The following is a 21,696-nucleotide window of genomic DNA, read 5'->3' on the forward strand; positions in this document are numbered from 1 at the left end:
TTTTCCATTTTTTATTGCGCAGTACAGCGCGAAGCAGGGACCTTGTATTGCGTCCCTTGTTCCTGCTTCGCGCTGTACCACACAATCTAAAATTTGAGTGTAACTTGTCCTTGTGGGTACAAGTTCGCCCAATAATAAAGTTGGTTTCGCGACTGTCATTTGTGCGAGGGTCTGATGCTTCACCGTCACGACAATGTGACTATACAATCCCGCCATATGTTGTGTTGGCCTGAGGAGAAAAAAAACAAAAAAAAAACAACAACGATAGCCTGCACTGAGTTTCGTGATATTTGTGTATTACACGACTAATTATTGGTGTCACAAACTCTCTATCCAAAGTATTTTCGTCTTCGTCTGTTTGTAAATAACAACGACGTGTTCCGGCTGTTTGTCGGGACACATTCTTCACTAGACAGTAGTGTGGCCAGGAGCAGCTGTGTGATATATGTGCACTGTCGCTGTCTGTTCTGTAGATCGTGGTGCTTAGACGCGTTCACCTTCTACCAACGCCTGGCGGAGAGCGCCGACTCCAATGAACTGGGTCTGGCCGTCGTTCCGGCTTACATCCTGAAGGAAGAGCACACCGTAAGTGCAGGTGACTTTCCGATCGTAATTTAACCGGCACTTGAACACAACGATGTTGAAAGAAGATATACGAGGGCGAATCAGAAAGTCATTGCCGACATTTTCGATTAGCCAGAATAAGGTACATACAGGTAATTACATATATGCGTACTATTGTACGTGCCTTGCACAATTTGTTTCAGGTAGTACTCACACCGCTTCAGACATGCGTCCCGCCGCAGCACTAAACTTGAGATGGTAGAATACGTCCGCCTGACTTCAGAACCACCGTCGGACTGCTGTCTTGGTTTCATCGTTGCTCGTGAATTACTGTCCTACCAGGAACTTCTTCAGTGGACCGAAAACGTGAAAACACTAGGGGGCAAGGTGCGGACTCTATGGTGGGTTGTCCAGACTCTCCGTGTGAAATGACCGGAGCTTGTCGGTGGTTCTGATTGCCAGATGAGAACTCGCATTGCCGCGGAGGCTAACTACGTTGTCCACAGCGAGGGCCCCTCGGCGTTTTCGCCTGATGGCAGCCAGCAGACATGCCAGTGTGGAACAATAACTGTCGGCATTGGATGGCTGCACCTTGTGGCATGAAATACAGCAGGAGCGATCCTCGGCGATCCCAGAAGACGCACGCGGCCTCCCCGAACGCCCATTGCCATGCAAGTCTTCACGGCCTTTTGCGAACTCACAACACAACCACCTAATATTTCTCAAAGCGAGAAGCCTTTTCCCATACATGGGCTGCATTTCTCTGCGGATTTCAATGGGCGTTCGTCCCTTGCACCATAGAAAACGAACGACATTTAGTTGCTCGTAGGCCGTGGACACGTGAAGCACAACCGCCATCTTCAACAACTGACAGCAGCGCTGTGCCGCCGAGCTACCGGAGGATAAGTCCGGGCCGATCCAAGAAAGCTCTACTGCTGCGAATGGTTATGTTGACTTCGCATTTACCGCTGCAATTTGGTAGAAAAATTAGGGAAGAGGCTTTCTGATTCGCCCTCGTAAGTCATAAAACATTTCAATTCTTTTTGGCTGTCGACGATGTGGAGTCTCCAGTGTGGTAGGAGAATTCTATAATCACTGCGAAAGAAGTTCTGCACGAGGCGTAGGAGTACATATGAATGACATAGAATGCTTATTCGTGCGTAAACAAGCAAAGACATGTGAAATGCAGTCCGCATAAGCCTTATATAAGGTTTGTTTGTGTGCGTAGTACCTAAACAGTATAGCAAAGCGCAATATGTAGAAAAGAAAATCGCAAGAACTATGATAAGCAAGTATTTAATAAATTTATGTAGTCGGATAAGAAATTGGCACTTTCTCGCGCAGACGAAGCATTGCGCTTAGCGTTGCGCCGAAGCCATCTCAGAGCTCGTGTGGGGGAACACATAATAATAATATTTGGGGTTTTACGTGCCAAAACCACTTTCTGATTATGAGGCACGCCGTAGTGGAGGACTCCGGAAATTTTGACCACCTGGGGTTCTTTAACGTGCACCTAAATCTAAGCACACGGGTGTTTTCGCATTTCGCCCCCATCGAAATGCGGCCGCCATGGCCGGGATTCGATCCCGCGACCTCGTGCTCAGCAGCCCAACACCATAGCCACTGAGCAACCACGGCGGGTGTGGGGGAACACAGTTAGCCCAGCTGCAGGTGTCGCAGCTCGGTCGGAGGCCGCCCTCTCCCCCGAATTCCCCAGCACAACCGTAACCACGGTGTAAGAAGTATACAGTATATTCGTACACCGTGACCGTAACTCAACCATCTAAGTACGTAACTCAACCATCTAAATAAGTGTAGCTAGTTCTTTATGCACTAAATTAGCTTTTCCAGGTCAAACTCGCCTGTAGAGAACACCTTAGACAACCGATCAATTATGCTAGAGATATTTAATATGTGTAGTTTAAGATTGGTGCTGTATAGCTCCGATGTGATGAATCTTTAAATCCACTTGGAATAGAGTTAACTACAGTTTGATGGATCCACCCCCTCCCCCCCCCTCTCACTCCTCGATCCTCTTTTTTAGATAATATTCAGATAATGTTGGCGCCTCATGTGGCTCCAACTGCTACTTTTAAACACTTAGGATTACCACATATAGTCTCGGAAGAGCACTTGCACCGCGAATCTACGAGGCAATGACCCAATAAATTTATGCGATAACTTATGCGATTTATGCGTTTTCTGTGCACTACAAAAATAATGAAAACATGACCTGCATGGAGAAAAGTTTTGGAATTTCTGGAGGCCTGTACATACTGAGTATGTTGTCAACACTGCTTTCCAGCCACGGCCTTTATACGCCGACGCATTCTTCCACTACAGAGACCTGACGGAAAGAGAACGCGCATCGTTCTCCCCTAAATATAGGTGAGTTCTACCATGCGCATCACTCATAAAACCCCGTACCGGGAAAAGCTGAAGCTGCTGCGAACTTCGTCAAGAAAAAAAAAGTTAAAAAAAAGAAGGAATCGCCTACTGTTGGTCTCCATCTAGATTAAGCGCTAGGACGAGCGTGTCGTTCACAAATTTAATCAGCTAATCAAGGACGAGGCTGCAAAACGTTAGTGTTCTTAAAAAACATTTTGAATATTTAAGCACGTTTGGGAAGTGTGCTTTAGTGCGCGATCTTTTTTCCTATCACCTCTCGTCATGAACCTTGGACCGTCGAAGAGTTTGTGGGAAAGCCAGCTTTACAATAGAGGCAAACGTTTCCAATTTATTCCGCATGAAATCGCTGAAGAATCGCGAACAGCTGCCTTTAGTCTCGATCACCAGTGTTAGTGTCATTGAACTTGGCAGACGTAGTCTAAAGACATGTTTTTTTTTTACAGTTAAATACGCAACATGAACGTAACGTGACAGTGCTTGAACCTTACTCATGGTAAAACCGCACCGGGGCCGTGTGCAAAGGGCGCAGGCAGTTTTACCACGAATAATTACCAACTCCCCCAATTTTAAGTTCACTGTAATGTGACCTTCTGAACTCTGCACAAGGACTGCCACTTTGAGTGGAGAATTCCGCCAACCATGATGCACAGGAGCAACAGCAGGAGTAACCACAGGGTGACCAACAGTTCGCTCCTCAGCTGTTAATCTACAATAGGATGAATGGTTGCGGCAGAGAAAAAAGTCCCCAAATTTACTAACACCTTGGTCACTTTTAGCAGTGGCCGATCCAGGGAAAGGAGGGAGTGGTCACAGGGAACCGGGCTCTCCTCAAGATACTATTCATCTACCTTTACACCCTCCTCCTGCCTTACCTCCACGTGTAACCAATTCCTTGCATATGTCTGCATAGTATGGTGGATGACGGTGCTAGTTGGTAACCTATACTAAACTTGAACAGCGCAAAAACAACGCGGGGAAAATATAGCTGTTCAAATAGTCCCGGCACCTTCAACTACAACATGAGCCTCGCGTCGTTGTCAGGAAGAGAACATGGCGGGTATTGTACAGCGTCGGTCACGTCGTGGACTATTTGTGGAAGGGCGAAGTGCGGAGCCTCCGGTCCCCGCTTGTCCCCGTGCTGCTCTTGCGTTGTTCACGTTGAATGTCAACAGATCTATAACTCTAAAACAAACGTGTGTATTTTCATCTACGCAGCATGAGAACCAAGCTGCAGACAGACCACATATTCTCTCGTTTCAGGTACGGCAGCTACGTGACTTCGCTGACTATTGAATGCAAGAAGTTTCTGCCGTACCTCATGGAGCGGTAAGTGCTGTCGCCGAACTCGTAGCGTTCGGAAACGGCAGCTCGAAAACTCTGCGCATGCATGTAAAGACCACCTATTTCAACGCGGACATAAACTGTTTGCAATAACCTCTTAGGTAGTACTGTAAATGTTTGAAGGGTCACTAGAGAGAAAAGTAAGCCGACATGTATTAGCAGAATACTCTTTTACCATACTAAAAGCCCAGTCTTAGGGTGAGAGGAGCTTTAATAAACCGGCAAAGACGCACGAACAAAAGACAGGAATCCACGCCGCCCTGAAATTTCCACACCAATTCACCGTCCTAGATTTTTACGCTGTCTGCTCCGGCCTAGCTATTTTTTTTTATCACTAAAGATTGACTAGATTGTCTAAAAAAGGACTGAAACACTGACCTTAGCAAGCTTCGAAAACTATTGCTGTGCCATAACTGCCCAAATGAGAAAAAAAAATTCAACAATATCCACGACGTCAAACTGTCGTACACGGGCGCTCACATTTTGGCGCGAAATGTTAAAAAGCAGAACTTTGACGTTTATGCACTGTCTGATTAGTCAACCTCGTTCTGCGAAATGACAGAAAATGCAGTTCTGGAAAGTTATTGTATGAGACCAAATTACAGCAGTGATTCTTTTTCGTGTATCTCTGACTACTAATAGGCATGTTTGTTTACGAGGAAATTAACAACACGTAATTGTTACAGTGGTTGGAACTTCCCTGGCGGAGTTGCAGTTCACAGCTGACATTTCTACATATCGTCTTACAACATTTTTCTTTTTTCTATTCTGGCCTAGACTTGAAAGCCGCGGAGGACGCCTAATGCAGCGCAGAGTGAACAGCCTGGAAGAGGTTAGTTCCGAAGTGGCCTTTGAAATCGAAAGCGCCGAGTTCCATCCTCCTTGATATGGTGTGAGGATGGGACTGCTTTTTTCTTTATGCCCTTCTCATAGATAGAGGGGTTGGTCTGTAATTTGGTTCAATGCGATTAGCATTCATAGGGTACATCACGAACTTTGCATTGCCTCATTGAAACCGATCCATCTAGGGACTCGGCCCCTTGGTTGCACACGCCGAAAATATTTGCGTTTACAAGTTAGTGTGGACAGTTGTTGAATATGTGACACACCACCTGCTGGATGGTTGCGCATTTTTTTGCAGCTGGCAGGCGAATACGACGTCATCGTCAACTGCACAGGCTTTGGAGCAGGTGCACTCGTTTCCGATCCCAAGGTGCATGCCGTTCGAGGCCAGACGATCAGGGTGAGAGTTTTCGTGTATTAAGAAGCACGCTATTCGTTTTCTTCGCCTTTCCTCTGAAGCGTTCCTTTTTATGTCAAATTTTTTCGAGGTTGTTGAATAAGTCGCCTTTATACTTTTATTTTTTTTTGGAGTGGGCGCGTCATCTCAATTTCTGCTTAGTTATATTTGTTTTTTCACTGAAAGTCATAATAGAGGGCGACCTTCCGAACACTTTGGCAACACTGAAGCGAATATCGATACATATATATTAAAGAGAGGACCACAGCATTGCGGGTCATGCTGGCCTAAATAGGACATGATCAAAGGCACGTTTTTGCGCACCGTTCCAGACACACGTGAACGTGAAGTCAACCTTACTATAAAATTGAATGGTAATTTAGCAGTGAATGCGAAAGAAAATGCGTTAGCATTACGTCGCACCTGTTTGAGATCCCGGATCCATGTTTAAAACCGCGTTGAACACATTGCAAATTGTTGTTCAGGCGCTGAATCAACACAATGTTCATTGGTGCTCATATTCCCGGTGCAAGCACACGATGATATGCGCTGCCTTATACAGGGTATATTCGCGGGCTTCTTTCACGCTGGGAAAAACACTTTTATGTAGCACGTATTGAGCAACAGCAAGCTGTATCGGGAGTACTTGAGGTTGCTCTACAATTTCCTCATTGACGCATTCCATCTGATTATAATGTTTGAGAGGTTGGTGAAATAACTAAGACTAATTAGGTCATTAGGCGGAATGCAAAATAATAATACGAGTATCTCCAAGCGACGACAAACAACATTGCCTCGGTTCTGTCTAGCTACGTGGCATTTGCAGATCTTTAATTATTGGCACATGATAGTTGGAATATCCTGCATATCAATAAGAAAGAGGCAAATCGACGCGTACATGCAGTCAACTGCGATAGATTGCGCAGAGTGAGATCCGTGAAAAAGCTGCATATTTCCGGAGACTATAGGCATACATAATGGTGTCAGAAAATTCAAGCCTGTAGGAGCTACAGAGAACAACATAACGTTGCACGGCTTTGTTGGTCCCGTAACTGCTCTCAAATTTAGCATTTGCTTAGATCATGTGGCGCGTAAACTCTTGCCGTCCACTGTGGAGTCCTGTCCCCTTGTTGTCGTGTTGTCGCCATGCATTCCGTCACTCAACAACACATGGCCTGCTTGTCTGGCTTAACTGACTGAATCCATTCCACCCTGTCTGTGATCGCTTTATTTGTTTTTCTTTTCTTGCGTATGACGTCGTCCGGGAAAGGAAAGGGAAGCATTGAGATGGCGTGTCAGGCTGCCCTTTCTCCCACTGATGTCTTCTTCTCGCACCAGGTGCACGCCCCTTGGATCAAGCACGCCATCGTCGCAGGCGAAGACTTCCACGTGATACCAAAGTGAGCTATTCCAGTATCTTGGGCCACGGTACTAGTTAGCGCCGACATTCCGAGCGAATGGCGCAGCCTTTAACGTAAATTTTTCTTTTCGCACCCACATTTACCGCGTAGACGTATACAGCGGGCTCAACACAAGTAGGGCACTGTAATCGTATCGTTCTGTCCTTCGCTTGACCAGCAACCACGCGGCGATGTCGCGAACGCTAAGTTGAGAGTCGCAACTTCGTTGTGACGCGAATACCATGATGACATTAGCGACTTTTCATTTCTTTTTTCGCGTCAAACTAAGGTGTTCGACCTCTAAACACTAGAAAAAATGCTGGCGAAATCCTTGCTATATCCTCCACCGCGGTCTCTCCGCGGGCGTCGAGGATCCTCCTTGCTTAGTAGGTACATCGACAACTTGTTTTCTAGGTGTTGGAGTATTTTTGTTGTTTTTCATGATTAACCAAGTTCTGAAGAAAAAAAGAGAAAAGAATTGGATCAAGCGCACATTCTGGAATACGTGTGAAGCGAAGCTTTCGTGAAACGGCTAATCAAATGCTATAATTTTTCGCATTTTTGTTCCTGTGTGTTTGACGTAATCGAAAACCGACGCGCGCGCATGCGCTGTGGCGCGGTCGCACTGCGCTATGCGACACACGCCGCGATCAACCCCAACAGAAAGTTGGCATTGGAACCATAAACGTGCACGCACGATTGTAGCCCACTTGTTAGAGCATCTGGGGCTGCTGCATCTGGGGCTCACGTCGCTGCTGTGCAGGGAGACTGAGGTTAGACCTCACCATTGGACCATTGGGCCCATAATTTGACCTTTTTTTTTTTTAAGTGCAAGCAATTCGGCCAAACAGCGACAGCACCTAATGGCCACGCTCAGTAGTTCGGGAGTGCTCGTAAAGGAAGCTTCGTTTTAATATTAGGTAACCGTTAAGAAAGAGTGAACCGGCCTCCTGCAGGACGAACGCACATCTCGCAGAACAAGCGCGGCCACGGAACGAATCAAGTCCATTCTACGATGCCCCACTGAATACATATTTGTGGCTAGGCCGGCAGCGGCCTGAGACGGCGCGAGGGTTCCGATTTGGTTGTGAGGGCTGAATGTGTGAACAGTTTTGGTTCACGAAAGAGAGTCCTGAAGGTTGTGTGGAAAGAGAGCCTGTTGTTGACGACGAGCCTTCCGCGATATCGTGCTTGCTGGTCGACCTTGCCGAGATGAGTCATAGCGCCATAACTGACACTGTCACTGTGCAGTGTGTCGTCATGTTTTCTTTTTACGTTTTAACCTGCGTTGTCCTCATGAACCTATTATTGAGTAACTGTGCTAGAGCCTTGTGGGAACCGGCGAGGTGCATGCTAGTCTTAGGGGAATCGTAGCAAGTTCCTTGCTTTATTCGTAGATTATTACAGATTTTTCTCGCTTAATAAATAAGCTGTTGTGTTCGAGACCTCGAACAGGGTATGGTATGTTGACGCTCTCCGAACGCGGTACAGCTAAGAAATTAAGCTACTGCCCATCTAGCTAAAATCCCTCAATGTTATGTCTGCTTTTAATACGATCTGTCTATACCTTACGCCAAGAACGTTCTCTTTCGTCCCTTTAGAAAAAAGCATAAGTACATCCTGATTGTCATTATGGTTACGTGTACCAATTTGCACCAAACGCAGCATCGATGACGTCATGCTGGGAGGCACCAAAGACGTCGCAGACACTTCTCTTATTCCGGACAGGGACATCGCAAGGAAAATCTGGAACGGCTGCCTGCAATTCGTACCAAGCCTCAAAGTAAGTTTTCCTTTTCTACTGCGAAAAATGGCAATGCTAGGTACTCCCTAATTATTACCTATTCGCGGGATAGTTACATCATCTCATCGAACGGTTCAGTATCGTGGCATGTAGCGCTCGCCATGGTGGCTCAGGAACTACACCGTGAAAAGTTGCACCCTTTAGTGTGTGTCTCGTCCCAAAACAATACTCCTTGTCTGTCTTGCATCGTGGCGAGCTCAACCAAGTTTTCTGTAATGACTATCTGGCCATTTCCGTGGGCTGACCTCGAAGATAGCGCAGTCTCAAAATGTGTGTCGATTCCGAGCATATCGGTCTAAACATATGGGATGATACCGAAGGTTGTGCAGTCTCAATGTTTGTGCTGATGTAAAAGGTTGAACAGTCTAAAAATGCGGGCCGATCGTGAATGTAGAGCTTTTCTGACAAGAATTGCAAATGTTAACGCTCACGTCGTTCCTGACTTGCAGGTACCGGGTGCATAGGGTTAAACAAAAACACGCAAGATAGATGACCATTCTAGTTTGCGGAGAAAGACACGTCCCAGGGGGTGCAAACATTTGTTTAGAGTACATCGTCTCACTCCGATAAGAAGGGAATTTGGTCGGGTGAATTTACAGAAGGGAGAAGTTCACCGGCGCGTCCAAGGGAGACCATGCCACGCGACGGGGACAACAAACCTTTGTCAGGTGTCGCAGCGTGGTCGATCTGTCATGGGGACAGAAAAAAGATGGAGGACGCTTAAGCTTCACATTTAAAAGATCCCTGAGTGCTTCTACCACTTTCCGGCAGCTGGAGCGTATGTAACCGTAATGTTTACCGGGAAACGCTGGCCACGAATTTTATGCACGAAGGCGGTCTTTCTGATAGAAACGCAGCCTCTTGCGTGGGCCCTGATATATGGATGATGGATGATAGATGTTATGAGCGTCCCCTTTGAAACTAGGCCGTGGGTTGCGCCACCAAGCTCTTGCTATTATACTTCCTTATGTCCTACCTAGGGTAAAAAAGAAAGAAAGGAGAGAAAAGAACGCACGATGAATTTCCATAACCAACTTTTCTAAACCCCTATTGAACTTTGTTTTTGTACGTCTCCGTTTTATGTCGTTTGCCTACTTTCCTTCCAGCAACCTTCCAACCGCCTGTTACTAATTTCTATTGCGGCCATGTTTACTTTCCTCCTGTTCTTGCTGAACACAAGGGTGTCAAGGAGTCCAGTGGTGCCTAAATCAACCGCTGGGCCGATATCTTCACATTCTAATAAAACATCCTCCATCGTTTCCCTAGCTTTACCGCAGCAAGCACATGCTTCTTCTTCCTTCTTGTATCTCGCTTTGTAGAGGCGTGTTGTAAGGCGTGCTGACCTCGCTTCGAAAAGTATTAAGCTACCCTTTTAGTTTTAATAAAGTGTTTCTTTCCTTATTTCGTTTTTCCCTCCTAAGTAGTTACTTATAGCAGGTTTCTTTTCCATTGCCACCACCCATGAGATTATTTCAGCCTCTCTAACTTTCTCTCTCAAAAGCTGTAGACCATCGTCGCCTAAGCCGTCCCCTTCCAGAATATCCCACAAAAGGTCTACGTTGTCATACGATCCTGTAATGTATAAAAAGGCCGCATATAACCGTTTGCTTTCTACTTTTGATATTTCAATACACTAAGTAAGAACAAACAAGTTATCATTCAAACGCCCACCTATTGTGAAGCCATTCTGAAGTTCTCCCAAAATACCATTATTCTCTGCCCATGCTTGCAGCTTTAATTTGATTGCCTGCATTGCTAGCCTGTATATTACCTATGTAATGCTCAACGAGTGAATTCTATCTTACTCCCCCTTACCTTTAAAAATTAAATTCATTCAGCTTTGTCGCCAACCGTATGGTATTCTCCTAACTTTTAAAGTTTTTTCCACTGCTTTCACCACAGCTTCCTTATTTTTGGTCCTAGTTAATTTTTCAGCCTAACGGGAGCCTCGTCTAGCCCTGTGGCTGTGCTTTTAGGAATTTTCTCTTCGGCTTTCTACCACTTGAAATTTTTCAGCACCAGCTCCTTTTCCAAGTGCTTCTTTTTCATGCTCTTTTTTTCTTGAAATACAACCTTGGCATTGCCTTGGAAAGATTCGGCTATTATTTTTCAGGTGTATATAATGCTGCTTCCCCTTCCAGTTTGGTTCCATCTTCGTCTAGGATATGTTGTCGTATTGTGGTTGACTTCCTGCGTAATAATTTGATGTGGTTCCAAAATATTCTAGGTGCGGCCTTCTTTTTCTCACGTATTTCTGACAACCAACGTTCACTTTGACCTTTTATCTTTGCTTCCACCTGTATTTGAACCATAGACTTATTCTCCCGGCATATTTACAATATACTGGCTACTTCGTCCTGCGGCAACTGCGACTTCTCTGCCTGCCTGTGCTCTCGGGATGCTTTCTGTCGTTCGGCAATCGTTTCTTGTATCTGCCTGTTCCATCACTTTTCGTTTTTTTTCTTTCCAACGAACATGTTGTTTCTCTTTCCGTATTTCTGTCGTTATTGCACTTTGAAGGTCACTATATTACCACTCTTTACTTGGCCATTTGCAAAGTTATTCCTCGACTCTTGTGACTACATTTGTTATTTGTTCAGCATTTGAATTTGGACTGGCCATTTTGCCCTCCTTGATCTATTTCCCAACTACATATGCCACCTTTAAAATGATGCGTTTATGGTCACTCCCCATGCTGCTGTACCCTTCCTCGTCAATGACCATTTCTCTCAACTTATCATGAATTGCTTTTGCCATCAGACAGTTATCAATGGTCGATTGCAGGTTTCCTACTTCCCACGGGATCTGCCCTTCACACTTAGGCCCTGTATTCACGGTAACGAGCTTATTTTGCTCACAAATACCTAGCATTGACTTGCCGTCGTTGTCTGTATGGCCATCTAGATCCTGTATGTGGGCATTCACGTCACCTAATAGGATAATTTTGGCATCATTCCCAAAACCATTAATATCAGCACTTATGCATTCCCCTAACTCTTGATTCTTCTTTGTGCAATTATTTCCGGTCCACAAATACGTTACGCCCAACCAAGTTTTTTTCCCACTCATGGTACCTGATAATCTAAGATGCTCTTGACGTTTTGAATTTACTCTTTTCCATTTGGCTCCCTGATGGATGAGAATTCTGAGTCCTCCTCCCTTTCTTTCCGACTTAGTTCTGTTGCACCCTTCCCAAACATAATTCTATATCACTGGCGGCTCTTCCGAGTCTCTAAGGTGCGTGTCTGTAACCACATACACCCCTATTTGTCCTGTATTTAACTGCTCCTCAATCTCTGCCCACTTTGCATTTCTTCTGCCGCCCTGGATATTTATGTAGCATATTGCGTGGCGAGCTCTATTTCTTGCTTTTACCCCTTTTCTGTTACTGACGGCGATGCTATTGTGAGGTTCCCTTATAGGACCTTCACCATTACTCTTCTCACTTCTCATCCCACTTCCCACTTCTCGTCCAAGCCTGTAATTGAAGCGGATCCCGTCTCGTTCAAAACCGCCACACCTTCTCACCTCCCTGTTTACTTCAACAACCTTGAAACCTTTCTCTAGACTCATTTTCCATATCGCTTCATTAGCAGCCACTACGGCTCTTTATACGGGACTGTCATGTACAGGCACCTTCGGCGCCGTGCACACCAGGATCTGCACCTGAGGGGATAGTTAGCGCAAGTCGTCTACCCCCCGTCACCAAGCACTGGGCTAGTCCTGTCCCTTTCCTGTTTAGGACGTCATTTAGCTAACCTGCTAGTATGGCAAAGTTGCACACGTGGGCATTTCTCGAGAGCTTTGCTTTTGCTCGCTCCATGACAGAACCCAGTGTCAGCCCTGGAAATGTACCTACCGCCACTCTTTTATCGCCTTTCACCCTCTCCAGAATTGCTTCTAAGCAGCTAGTCTTGTTTGAGTCACCGGCGATAATCACCATTTCACTCTCTCCTTCCTCTCGTTGCTTCCCTTTGTCCTTTACCGCGTGATTCGGACTTGACAAGGGGCATTGACCCCTGCACTCCTGCTTTTTTCGCGTGGCGGCCTCAAGGTAGGTGCCGCTCTTTCCAGCTACCCCCTCCCTACGTTGCACGCATTCTACGTGCTTTGCTGACACTCCCTCTCCTGTCCAGTCGAGTGACTGCTTTCTATTGCCACGACCATTCTCGCTCACGATGGCGACCCTGTTCAGCTTTTCCACGGCTGCTTCAACTTTTTACACTACCTTCCGTGCATCACGCTCCGTATTTAGCTTATTTTTGAGCTCATCGACCTGCTTGATAAGCTCATCCTGGAAAGCCTCCATTTTCTTCAGCCTAGCATCGATATCACAGTGCGGGCCGATTGAATCGATTCCCTCTCCATTCTCATCCGTCCCATCGTCTGTCATGAGGAATCCCTGGCACATTGCACGCTTTCCCAGCTTTCTTGCCATGTATTGCACGGTTTTTTGTAATGCAAATACTATAATACTATAATATTGTAGAGCGCGTGCCTTCTAGGAAAAGCCGATACTCGCAGTATCTAGATCCTTCAAATGCCGCAATGTAATTTTAACGAATGTTTTAAAAGCAATAAATGACGCACAGACTTAAAGTATGCCAAGTTTTCGCACGTGTTCAACCAAGCGGCCACGCTCTCACTTTCCTACCAAAGCAGTATTTTCGATACCAAAGCAGAGACAGTAAAACCCCTAATAGCTATTAGTATTGCCACTTCTGAGATACTATTTAAAGGCTATAAAGACTTAACGTCCCACTCGGTTGCACGTGTTGAAGCACGTGGCGCGAAAGGACGCTCCGACTATCCTGCAGAACCAAATGTACATGAAACACACCCACGTACACGAAAAAAGGAAGAGAGAAACAAAGGAAGCTACCCAATTAGGATTTAGTCGCCCCCACGGATCCCTGGAAAAACACGTCCATCTGTCAAAAAATCTCACGCTACAAAATGCGGCGGAAGCGAGCGACATCTGTACGTATGGCAAGTAACCGGGCGTGCCGCTCCGTGGCCCCCGAGATACTCATGTGCCGGCGCGCGCAAATGGCGGTCGCCGTGGCCGGTCTACATATGTTAGAAACGCTGGAAAAGGGGTTTGGGTTCTCGCGTAACAGAAATATGTTTTCTCGTATAGCGAAATTACAATTCGCCGATATCATGTCTGTAGATTGGGTGTAAGTCGTACTTTACGATTTTTCTGCGTATTTTAGCTTGAGAAATTCAATCAGTTCAGTAGTTTCCTTGCGCCACATGGAGAGCCGGGGTGTGGGTCGTTCGAAAATCCTAATGGCGGAACGACGTCCGAAACCGGATTTTCGGGGACACGGAGCCTTTTAACGCTGTCGCATTAAAATGTTGGTTCCAGCACCGCGAAAGCTCTTTTGCGGACAGGGAGGGACGATGGATATTTGGGAGCATGAGCAGCGAAGGTGTGCTGCTCTGCTCCAGCGAGATGGTGAGGAGGTTTGTCGAGAAAGGGTTTGCCAACTCTCGAGTGGACGAATTCGGGAAGGGGGGCAGGGCTGACGACCGGCCCTGTCAGTGCCAATAGCCGGCAGTGTGTATGTCCAACAAATTTGAATTAAAAAAAATTCTTACCAGGTGTCGCAATTCACGACAACGTGCAGGAACTGTGAACGTTTGAGTTCATTAATAGAATTGAAACGACAAAAAACAAGAACTCCTTCATGCTTAGGACAATGCAACAAAACACAAGGAAATAATGCGCAAACGAGCTGTCAGGCTTATAAATAAGAAGTCTCGTTTTATTATGGTTAGCCAGTAAAAAACAAAGCAAAAGTTGGGGCAGTTCACGGACTTGACTGGGAAAAGTCAGGATACGGGGCATATACTCAAAAGTCGGGACTGTCCCGCTAAATTCTGGATTGTTGGCAACCGCAGTCGGGAAACACATGGATAACCACTCTCTTAAACCCCTGGAGAATGCCCGCGCATGAATACGCCATTAGAGAGCGCAAGAGAGTTTCTGTAAAGATGTTCTTTCGGTTCTCTTTATATGTTCTTGTTTCGCCGAGTCGCCTACCTCTCTGTTGAGGTCATAGTCAGCGTCATAGTCTGCTACAAAATACAAAGAGACGGAAAAAAAGGGAAAATCTTACAAGATATGGCTCCAAATGGTCGCAATTATTTCCTGCATTTGTTTTACATCGTCCTTCATAGCTGTCTCAGGAGATACAGAACGGTAAACACCAGTTACTATAAATTATGGGGTATACATAGAGATGGCGACGTTATGGACACTGCTTTGCAGGAAGCATCTGTTGCAGGAAACATCGCGCAGCCAGCCCGCTTTTGAGGGATCCGATGGACACCCCTTCCCAGCGTTAAAAATGAGTTTCTCTCAACAGCTCGAATCGCATCACGTGAACGTGCCAGAGAGCTAATCTAGTAGTAGACTATAGCATCATTGTACGCAATACTTTCCCAACTTTCCCAATCTGCCTTACTCTTACGAAGCATGACTTCTCACGCCTAATCCTTTTCTGGCAGTAGAAAAGAAAGTATTTCGGGATTTTACATACATACGCCACTCCTTTCGCTCCCAAAAATTGGACTATTGACCCTCGAAGTGGTCTTATGGCGACGTATTTACAAAACTGTGGCACCTCAGGTGGTAGCGGTGAAGACACATGTTATCATTTACATGAACGTCGTTGACAACACAGTTGCAGCACGAACGTTGGCACGAATGGAAGAATAATTCCTGTTGCAGGTGCCATCGGGACAATGGAACGTATTTTCTTTCGAATCTAGGTGCCAGTACCCACTACGGTCACCACCCAGGTGAGGGGGGAGGGTGTATTGCGTAGACAGTAGAAGGTACGGCATGATACACGTGAGAGTACTGCGTGGATGAAATTCTTGCGCTGATTCGCGTCTTTACCGCTGAGACAGAGAAATCTCTCTTTTTTTTTCACCAATTGTTTAACGCGCAGAATGCCAGGGTCATAGGGCACTACGTGGGCCTCCGTCCCGGGAGGAATCCAGTGAGGATCGAGAGTGAAGATTACGTCTTCAATGGCGGTGCTGGAAAGGTAAGCGTCGTGCACTTGTTTACATCGTAGCTGCTTTTGGCAGCGCGATGACACGAACACAAAGAAGTGAGCTGACCGAACATGCACTTTCTTTACAACTGATATGCCAGTATGCCGCTGTGGCTTTGTGTTGCGATATCATTCGTAGGAAGTCTCGAGGCGGCGCGGCGCCTGCAACGCCATTTGCGGCGCTACAGTGAACTAGAATGGCTCTAGTACCTACTAGCGTCACTTCTCATGACACCGGCGTTTTGAGACGCCTTCAGTGCAACGCTAAACCTTGGTGTCGCCTTCAATGCTTCGCCTTCGGGTGAAATTGGCATGCTTTCTTGGCAGACATTCCTGTTTCGACCATTTTCGCCTACTTTCTGGCAATATCGCGTTGGACGGGTCCTCCTGCCCTTAAGCTCTTGACTACAAATAAATTATTCAGGCGCGAGAACAGCGCATGTCCTGCCAGCTCACTACTTTCTCCTCGTGTTTCCAAACTGTCGAAGACATTTACGAATCCCCTCGCCTATCTATCTGTTCCTTTGAATGTATAGGGTTACAAGGTATCTTTACTGGCCTCCGAAGTTAGTTGCACTGCTGGTCACGTACGCGGCCGCGATTGGTTTGTGCATGGAACGCGCTCAGCGTCTCGAAGCTATTTCTGAAGCGGCAGTCTCACGCACCTGTGTTACAACAACGGAGAGTGTTACAATCGTTTTCGTGCAACGACGGTGAAATTCACCCGCAACGTGCTTGATATCAAATGTCACTTAAGAAACAGCCAGTAATGCAGCTTGCGTTGAAGCCCAGAATTAGTTCAGTACACATGATAAGAAACGTAGTGAATATGTAAATCGAGAAGCTCATATGAATGAAACCCGTGAAGCAAGCAGCGAAGAAAGTTGTGAACAGCTTACAAATGCTTGTAGCTGCAAAATGTGAGCCCTCGATATAACAGCATCGTTTAAGCATTCAGAGTATACAATGTATTGTCTCGTTGTGAAGCCCTAGTGTTTACATAAACGGCAAATACTTGTGAAACTTTGTCCTCTCCTATTAGTCTGACTCGTGCAAACACCAGCATGTTTATTCTTTAATATCGTGGCATGCATTTGCTAATTGGGTCTTTACAGACCCCTAGACATCAGAAACCAATGGTAAGGGGCCATGGCATAAGAGGCCGTGGCGTCTTTTGCGCGCCGGTTTTGAATTCACCGCCCTGCGGACCAAGCAAGCGTACAATCCCGCTTCCATATTGAAAGCGAAAAGCGATATTCGTGCGAAATCTCAAGCGACGCAACACACCTTCTGCCTTCTACAGTTGCCCCCAATGGCAGCTGCAGTGTTTCGTGCTGCGAATGCTTAGCGTTCCTTGTTTTAAAATTTTCAAGTGGCGCTCTGCGTGGCGATCGCATGACCGATACTACAAAAATCGGCTGGAAATTTCTTTTTATTAACATTGCACTATTCCTTCTGGATCTCACGTTACGGTCTCCTCACTGCTTAAAGATAGATATTTTTCTCGGGAATATCGCATGTAGAAGACACAAGCGTATAGCATAGACAATCTAACCTAATAAATATTGGCGATTCTCTAAATAGTCGACTAATCAGTCTTTCGGTATATGCATCAGACAGCTGATTTATCGATCATTAAATTATTCTATCGAGATTAGTCAGCAACAGAACGCTTGAGTGATCAGTTAGTTGGTCGGTCGGTCGTTTGGTACGACGTACCGAGCGAGAGTAGGCTATAAAGCCACTGAGGCGTGCCAGTCGGCAGTATTTTCCCCCGGCGTTGCCCTTAGCAGGACTTGATTGCTAGACCAGGCTGTTCCGAGAGAGAGAGAGAGGAAGTAGACGAGAAAGGCAGTGAAGTTGACCACAACTTACTATCTGGTTTGCTACCCTCGACTGGGTAAATGAGTGAAATGGAATGATCAGAAAAATTGACTCGCCATCCCGGCACTGTGGAAGTGAATGTCCAGCGAAGCTGTTGAAAACCACTACTACAACTCCTGAGGGGGTATGCAATGCTTTAGGGCTTAAGAGCAATGGTAGTAATAGAAGTAATTGTTATCTTGACAGCGCGCCGCCGCACATAGCGGTGCTACAACAAAATTGAAATTGGTTGCAAGGCTAGTTATTCTATATGCGAAAGGCTAGGGATGTCACTACCCACGTCGCAAGCTGCCGTCGCCGCGGCAACTTGCGCAACAGTGATCTTTACCGGGAAACGTATTCAGGGAGCTCTACGTACGTGCTTTGCATTGTTATCAGGAGCGCCTTAACATCAATTAGGTGGTTCGGATGATTGGTTTGAGCTTGTTCTTTATTGAAAGATATGTTGTTTTGTATGTTGTATGCGTGATTTCAAAGAATGGATGCACTGTTCGCTTCACTTTGCTGATTGCTTGTATCGTCTGCAATACGTGGTTATGGGCCATTTCATTTTTTGCTTGCATACGGGAGTATGAGCCATTGCTCGGTCCTGCACTGCCTCCGGGATCGGCCCACCATTGTTTTCTGTCAACTTTACGTCACTAAGAAATGCCCGGATCCCAGCCATAGACAGCTTCGCTGTAAAATAATAACCAGATGCCACGGACACACGATCACAGCGGATTACGGTCAACGCAAGCTATCACAGCACATGGCCACGTGCCACCACGACGAACAGTAATTCACACTGCAGCCATTTGTGCCATTCTGTTGTATTTAATAGATGTAGCAGTGCGTTTGCTGCTCTCTGCTGAGATGGCTTACGAAGTCGGCATTCTCAAATGGTTTGCTCTAGTTAATAGGTTGCTGTGATAATTGCAATGCGAAAAACCATGACGCGGCTGGTTCGGACAAAAAAAAAACGCAGTAGCGTGAACTCAGTCAAGGATGTAAACACAAGTTCAGGACGGGTGCCCTTTGTTGTGTTAGAAACGGTACAACGCTTATGTAAGGAGAAATGTCCTTTATTTTTTTTCTCTCGCCTCGCCGAAGGTTCCGGTCATTCACAACTACGGCCATGGAGGCTCGGGCATCACCATCGCCTGGGGATGTGCAGGTGACGTCGTTCGTCTGGTGCGGGAGTCGATCCAAGAGCGCTCATCTGGCAGGTGTGAGACAAGAGCGAAATTGTGAAAGGCCGCTCGAGACGGCGGCCCCCGACAAGCGACGCCTTGCTATTCGCCGAAGCCATAACGTCACGCATGACGGTCGAAGAATCGATACAGGAAAGTACGAAGCGGAGCCAGACTGCACGATGGCTCTTCCGTAACAATAAACGAGTCGTTTTCACAAATAGCAGAAGTATACAGTAACAGAAAACGATAAAACTAAAAAAAGAAACAGCTCTCCTTACACGTTTCACGTCACGTATTGTGATGACTCTTCGAAGCTCATTAAGAATTTCAATATCAAATCGTGTTATTATGATGGTTCAAAAGCTGAAGTTAGCTAGGAACTTTCTTCTTAGGACGCTTCAGCTTCTTGACGCACTAGTAGGCTGAACATCGATTCACACTACTGAAAGTGTCCTTAGTTGTGTTTAACTCGAACCATTATACGCCCAGAAACATGGAGTTGTCATGTTTAAGGTAGGTATTGCAAAATTTGCAGTATAATACAAGTATTATTCGATAAAGACTGAGTGTGGCTCTGGTAATCTGATGTGCGCTCATTGAACATGTCGTGGCACTTTTTGTAAACATTGTGACTTCATTAATTTTCACCGATCGGCTCGACAGGCGTACTTCTTCTGTGGAGTGGGCCCTTGGACTCCGGTCGTGCACAGAAAAATAAAGACATGCTGACACAGATGTTCGTAATTTCCAGCAGATCGCGACTTTGTGCAGTCTCCTTAAAATACAATTCATTGTGAATGTGCTCACTATCTGAGTCTGTACACGTTTACCTGAATTCGTACTACTTGTAAATGCTTTTTTCTTCACGTGGCCTTTTGATTTTTATGCCGTGGCTCAACTATGGAGGCTGTTCTTGTAACGAATGGATGGAAACAACTTTATTTTAAATCCGGCAAAGTTTAACGACTCGGGATCAGGTCTCCCATGAGGCGACTTCGAGGCCTTGCCTCGTCACCGCCTCTCAGGCCTGCGGGACTGCCCACCCTTGCCTGTTGAGGTTGGAGCTGCGCCGGGCGGCGGCCCACTTCGACGCAAGAGCCTCCGGAGCTGCTGCAATTGCAGCTGACGTAACGCGACACTCCCACAATATGTGTGAGAGCGTCGCTCTACTTGCCTGACATAACTTGCAAAGAGCACTCGGGTATTGCGCGGGGAAAATGTGCCGCAACCGCACCGCACTGTGGAAGGTTTGTGTGTGCAGTTGTCGCCAGACAACTGCCTGGCGACGTTTCAGTTTGGCGTTAGGTGGGGGCAATATCCGCCTGGCAAGCTAATAGCGCTTGGTGATGTCAGTGTATCTGACCAAGCGTTCACCCGAGTTTCGAATGAGGAGTTCCGAACGCGAAGAGGCGGTCTCCGATTCAGCACGGCGGGTCAGTTCTCACGCAGGGCGCTGTGCCACCTCGTTAGGGGGGCTTCGTTGGTGGGGGTGGCGACGTGCGCTGGGAACCACATGATCGCGCTGCTATCGAAGTGCGGTCGACCAGCTTTCCTTAGGATATGGAGAGCTTCGGTGAAAATGCACCCCCGCGCGTAGTTACGAACTACGGATTCTAAGTCGCTAAGAGCTACCTCGCAGAGGGGGTCGGTAGGCGCAAGCGCAATCGCTACCTCTTCCGCTGTTTCTCGGTATTGCGTTGTGACACTACACGCGTGCGTAAGCCGGGAGTTAACGTCTACGACTACCGCCGTGAACCGGTGTTCTCCTGTGTATTCTGCCGCGTCTATGAAGCGCGTAGTCCTCTTCCGACCAAAGGAACGCAGCAGTGCCTTGGCACGAGGCTGGTGTCGGCCCCCATTCTATTCGGGGTGCATGTTTCGAGGGATAGGGGCGACAATCAGCGTGTCGCTGAGGTCTGGTCGAATGAGCTGTTTCTGACCGTGTTGGACGTGGTAATTGAAGCCGAGTTTGCAGGATGTACCGGCCCGTGGCTGTCAGCGACATGCGTTCGAGTTGCGAGGTTCTTTTCGCATCCACGATTCCCTGAAGCGTGTTGTATACCCTCAGCTGTAGCAGAGGAGCAGTGCTTGTGGACTCCGGTAGACCAAGGGCGATCTTGTAAGTCTTGCGTATAAGGGTGTCGATTTTCTCCCTTTCGGTGACATTCCAGTTGTATAAGTCAGTAGCATAAGTAATGTGTCCTCCTTCATACCCGTGTGCTTGTTTGTAATGCGTTTGATCAGACGGGTAGCCGCTGTAACCTTGCCTTCGACCTTGCGGATAGCTTCTATGTTCGATCCGTTGGCTGCTTTATGCATGCCGAGGATGCGTATCTTCGGGACTCGGGGAATACAGCAGCTGTCTCGCGTATAGAGGATTATTTCGTCACATTGGCGCGATTCGCATGCAGGCTTTGGCCGGCGGCGCAGGTAATAGAGGAGCAGCTCCGATTTGAGTGGAGATAGTGGGAGACCTGTGTCTTGGAGGTAGGATTAGACTGCAGGGACCGCTGCTTGTAAGGTGCATTATATCTGACCATCACTGCCCTTGTAGACCCCCAGGGCGATGTCATCAGCATACAAGGCGTTATGAAGGCCGTCAATCTCGTCGAGGTAGACCGAGAGACCCAGCATCACGAGGTTGAAGGGGAGCGGGGATATGACCGACCCCTGAGGAGTGTCGGTGCTTCCTAGTGCATGTTCGTCGGATGTGATGTTGTCGACCGCGAGGGTGACTGTGCAGTGCGACAGGAAGTCTCTGATGTAGTTGTAGCTTCGCTAGCCCGTGTTGAGCTAGTTTATTCGGTTC

At 46.9% G+C, this 21,696-nt stretch overlaps 1 protein-coding gene across 2 annotated transcripts in view; it reads left to right on the forward strand.

The window, feature by feature from the left end:
* LOC142592691 (D-amino-acid oxidase-like) overlaps nt 1–19,107 on the forward strand; it is a 43,673-nt gene extending 24,566 nt beyond the window's left edge. For both annotated transcript variants that reach the window (XM_075704260.1, XM_075704261.1), the window contains exons 3-11: nt 474–585; nt 2,870–2,952; nt 4,234–4,299; nt 5,092–5,146; nt 5,456–5,557; nt 6,893–6,954; nt 8,620–8,737; nt 15,721–15,819; nt 18,805–19,107. In XM_075704260.1, coding sequence (XP_075560375.1) covers nt 474–585; nt 2,870–2,952; nt 4,234–4,299; nt 5,092–5,146; nt 5,456–5,557; nt 6,893–6,954; nt 8,620–8,737; nt 15,721–15,819; nt 18,805–18,945 — 838 coding nt within the window. In that variant the 3' untranslated portion in view covers nt 18,946–19,107. The remainder of the gene's footprint in view (nt 1–473; nt 586–2,869; nt 2,953–4,233; nt 4,300–5,091; nt 5,147–5,455; nt 5,558–6,892; nt 6,955–8,619; nt 8,738–15,720; nt 15,820–18,804) is intronic.
* Nucleotides 19,108–21,696: the final 2,589 nt, after the last annotated feature.

Source organism: Dermacentor variabilis, chromosome 9 (assembly GCF_050947875.1).
Source record: "Dermacentor variabilis isolate Ectoservices chromosome 9, ASM5094787v1, whole genome shotgun sequence".
Classification (NCBI taxonomy): domain Eukaryota; kingdom Metazoa; phylum Arthropoda; class Arachnida; order Ixodida; family Ixodidae; genus Dermacentor; species Dermacentor variabilis.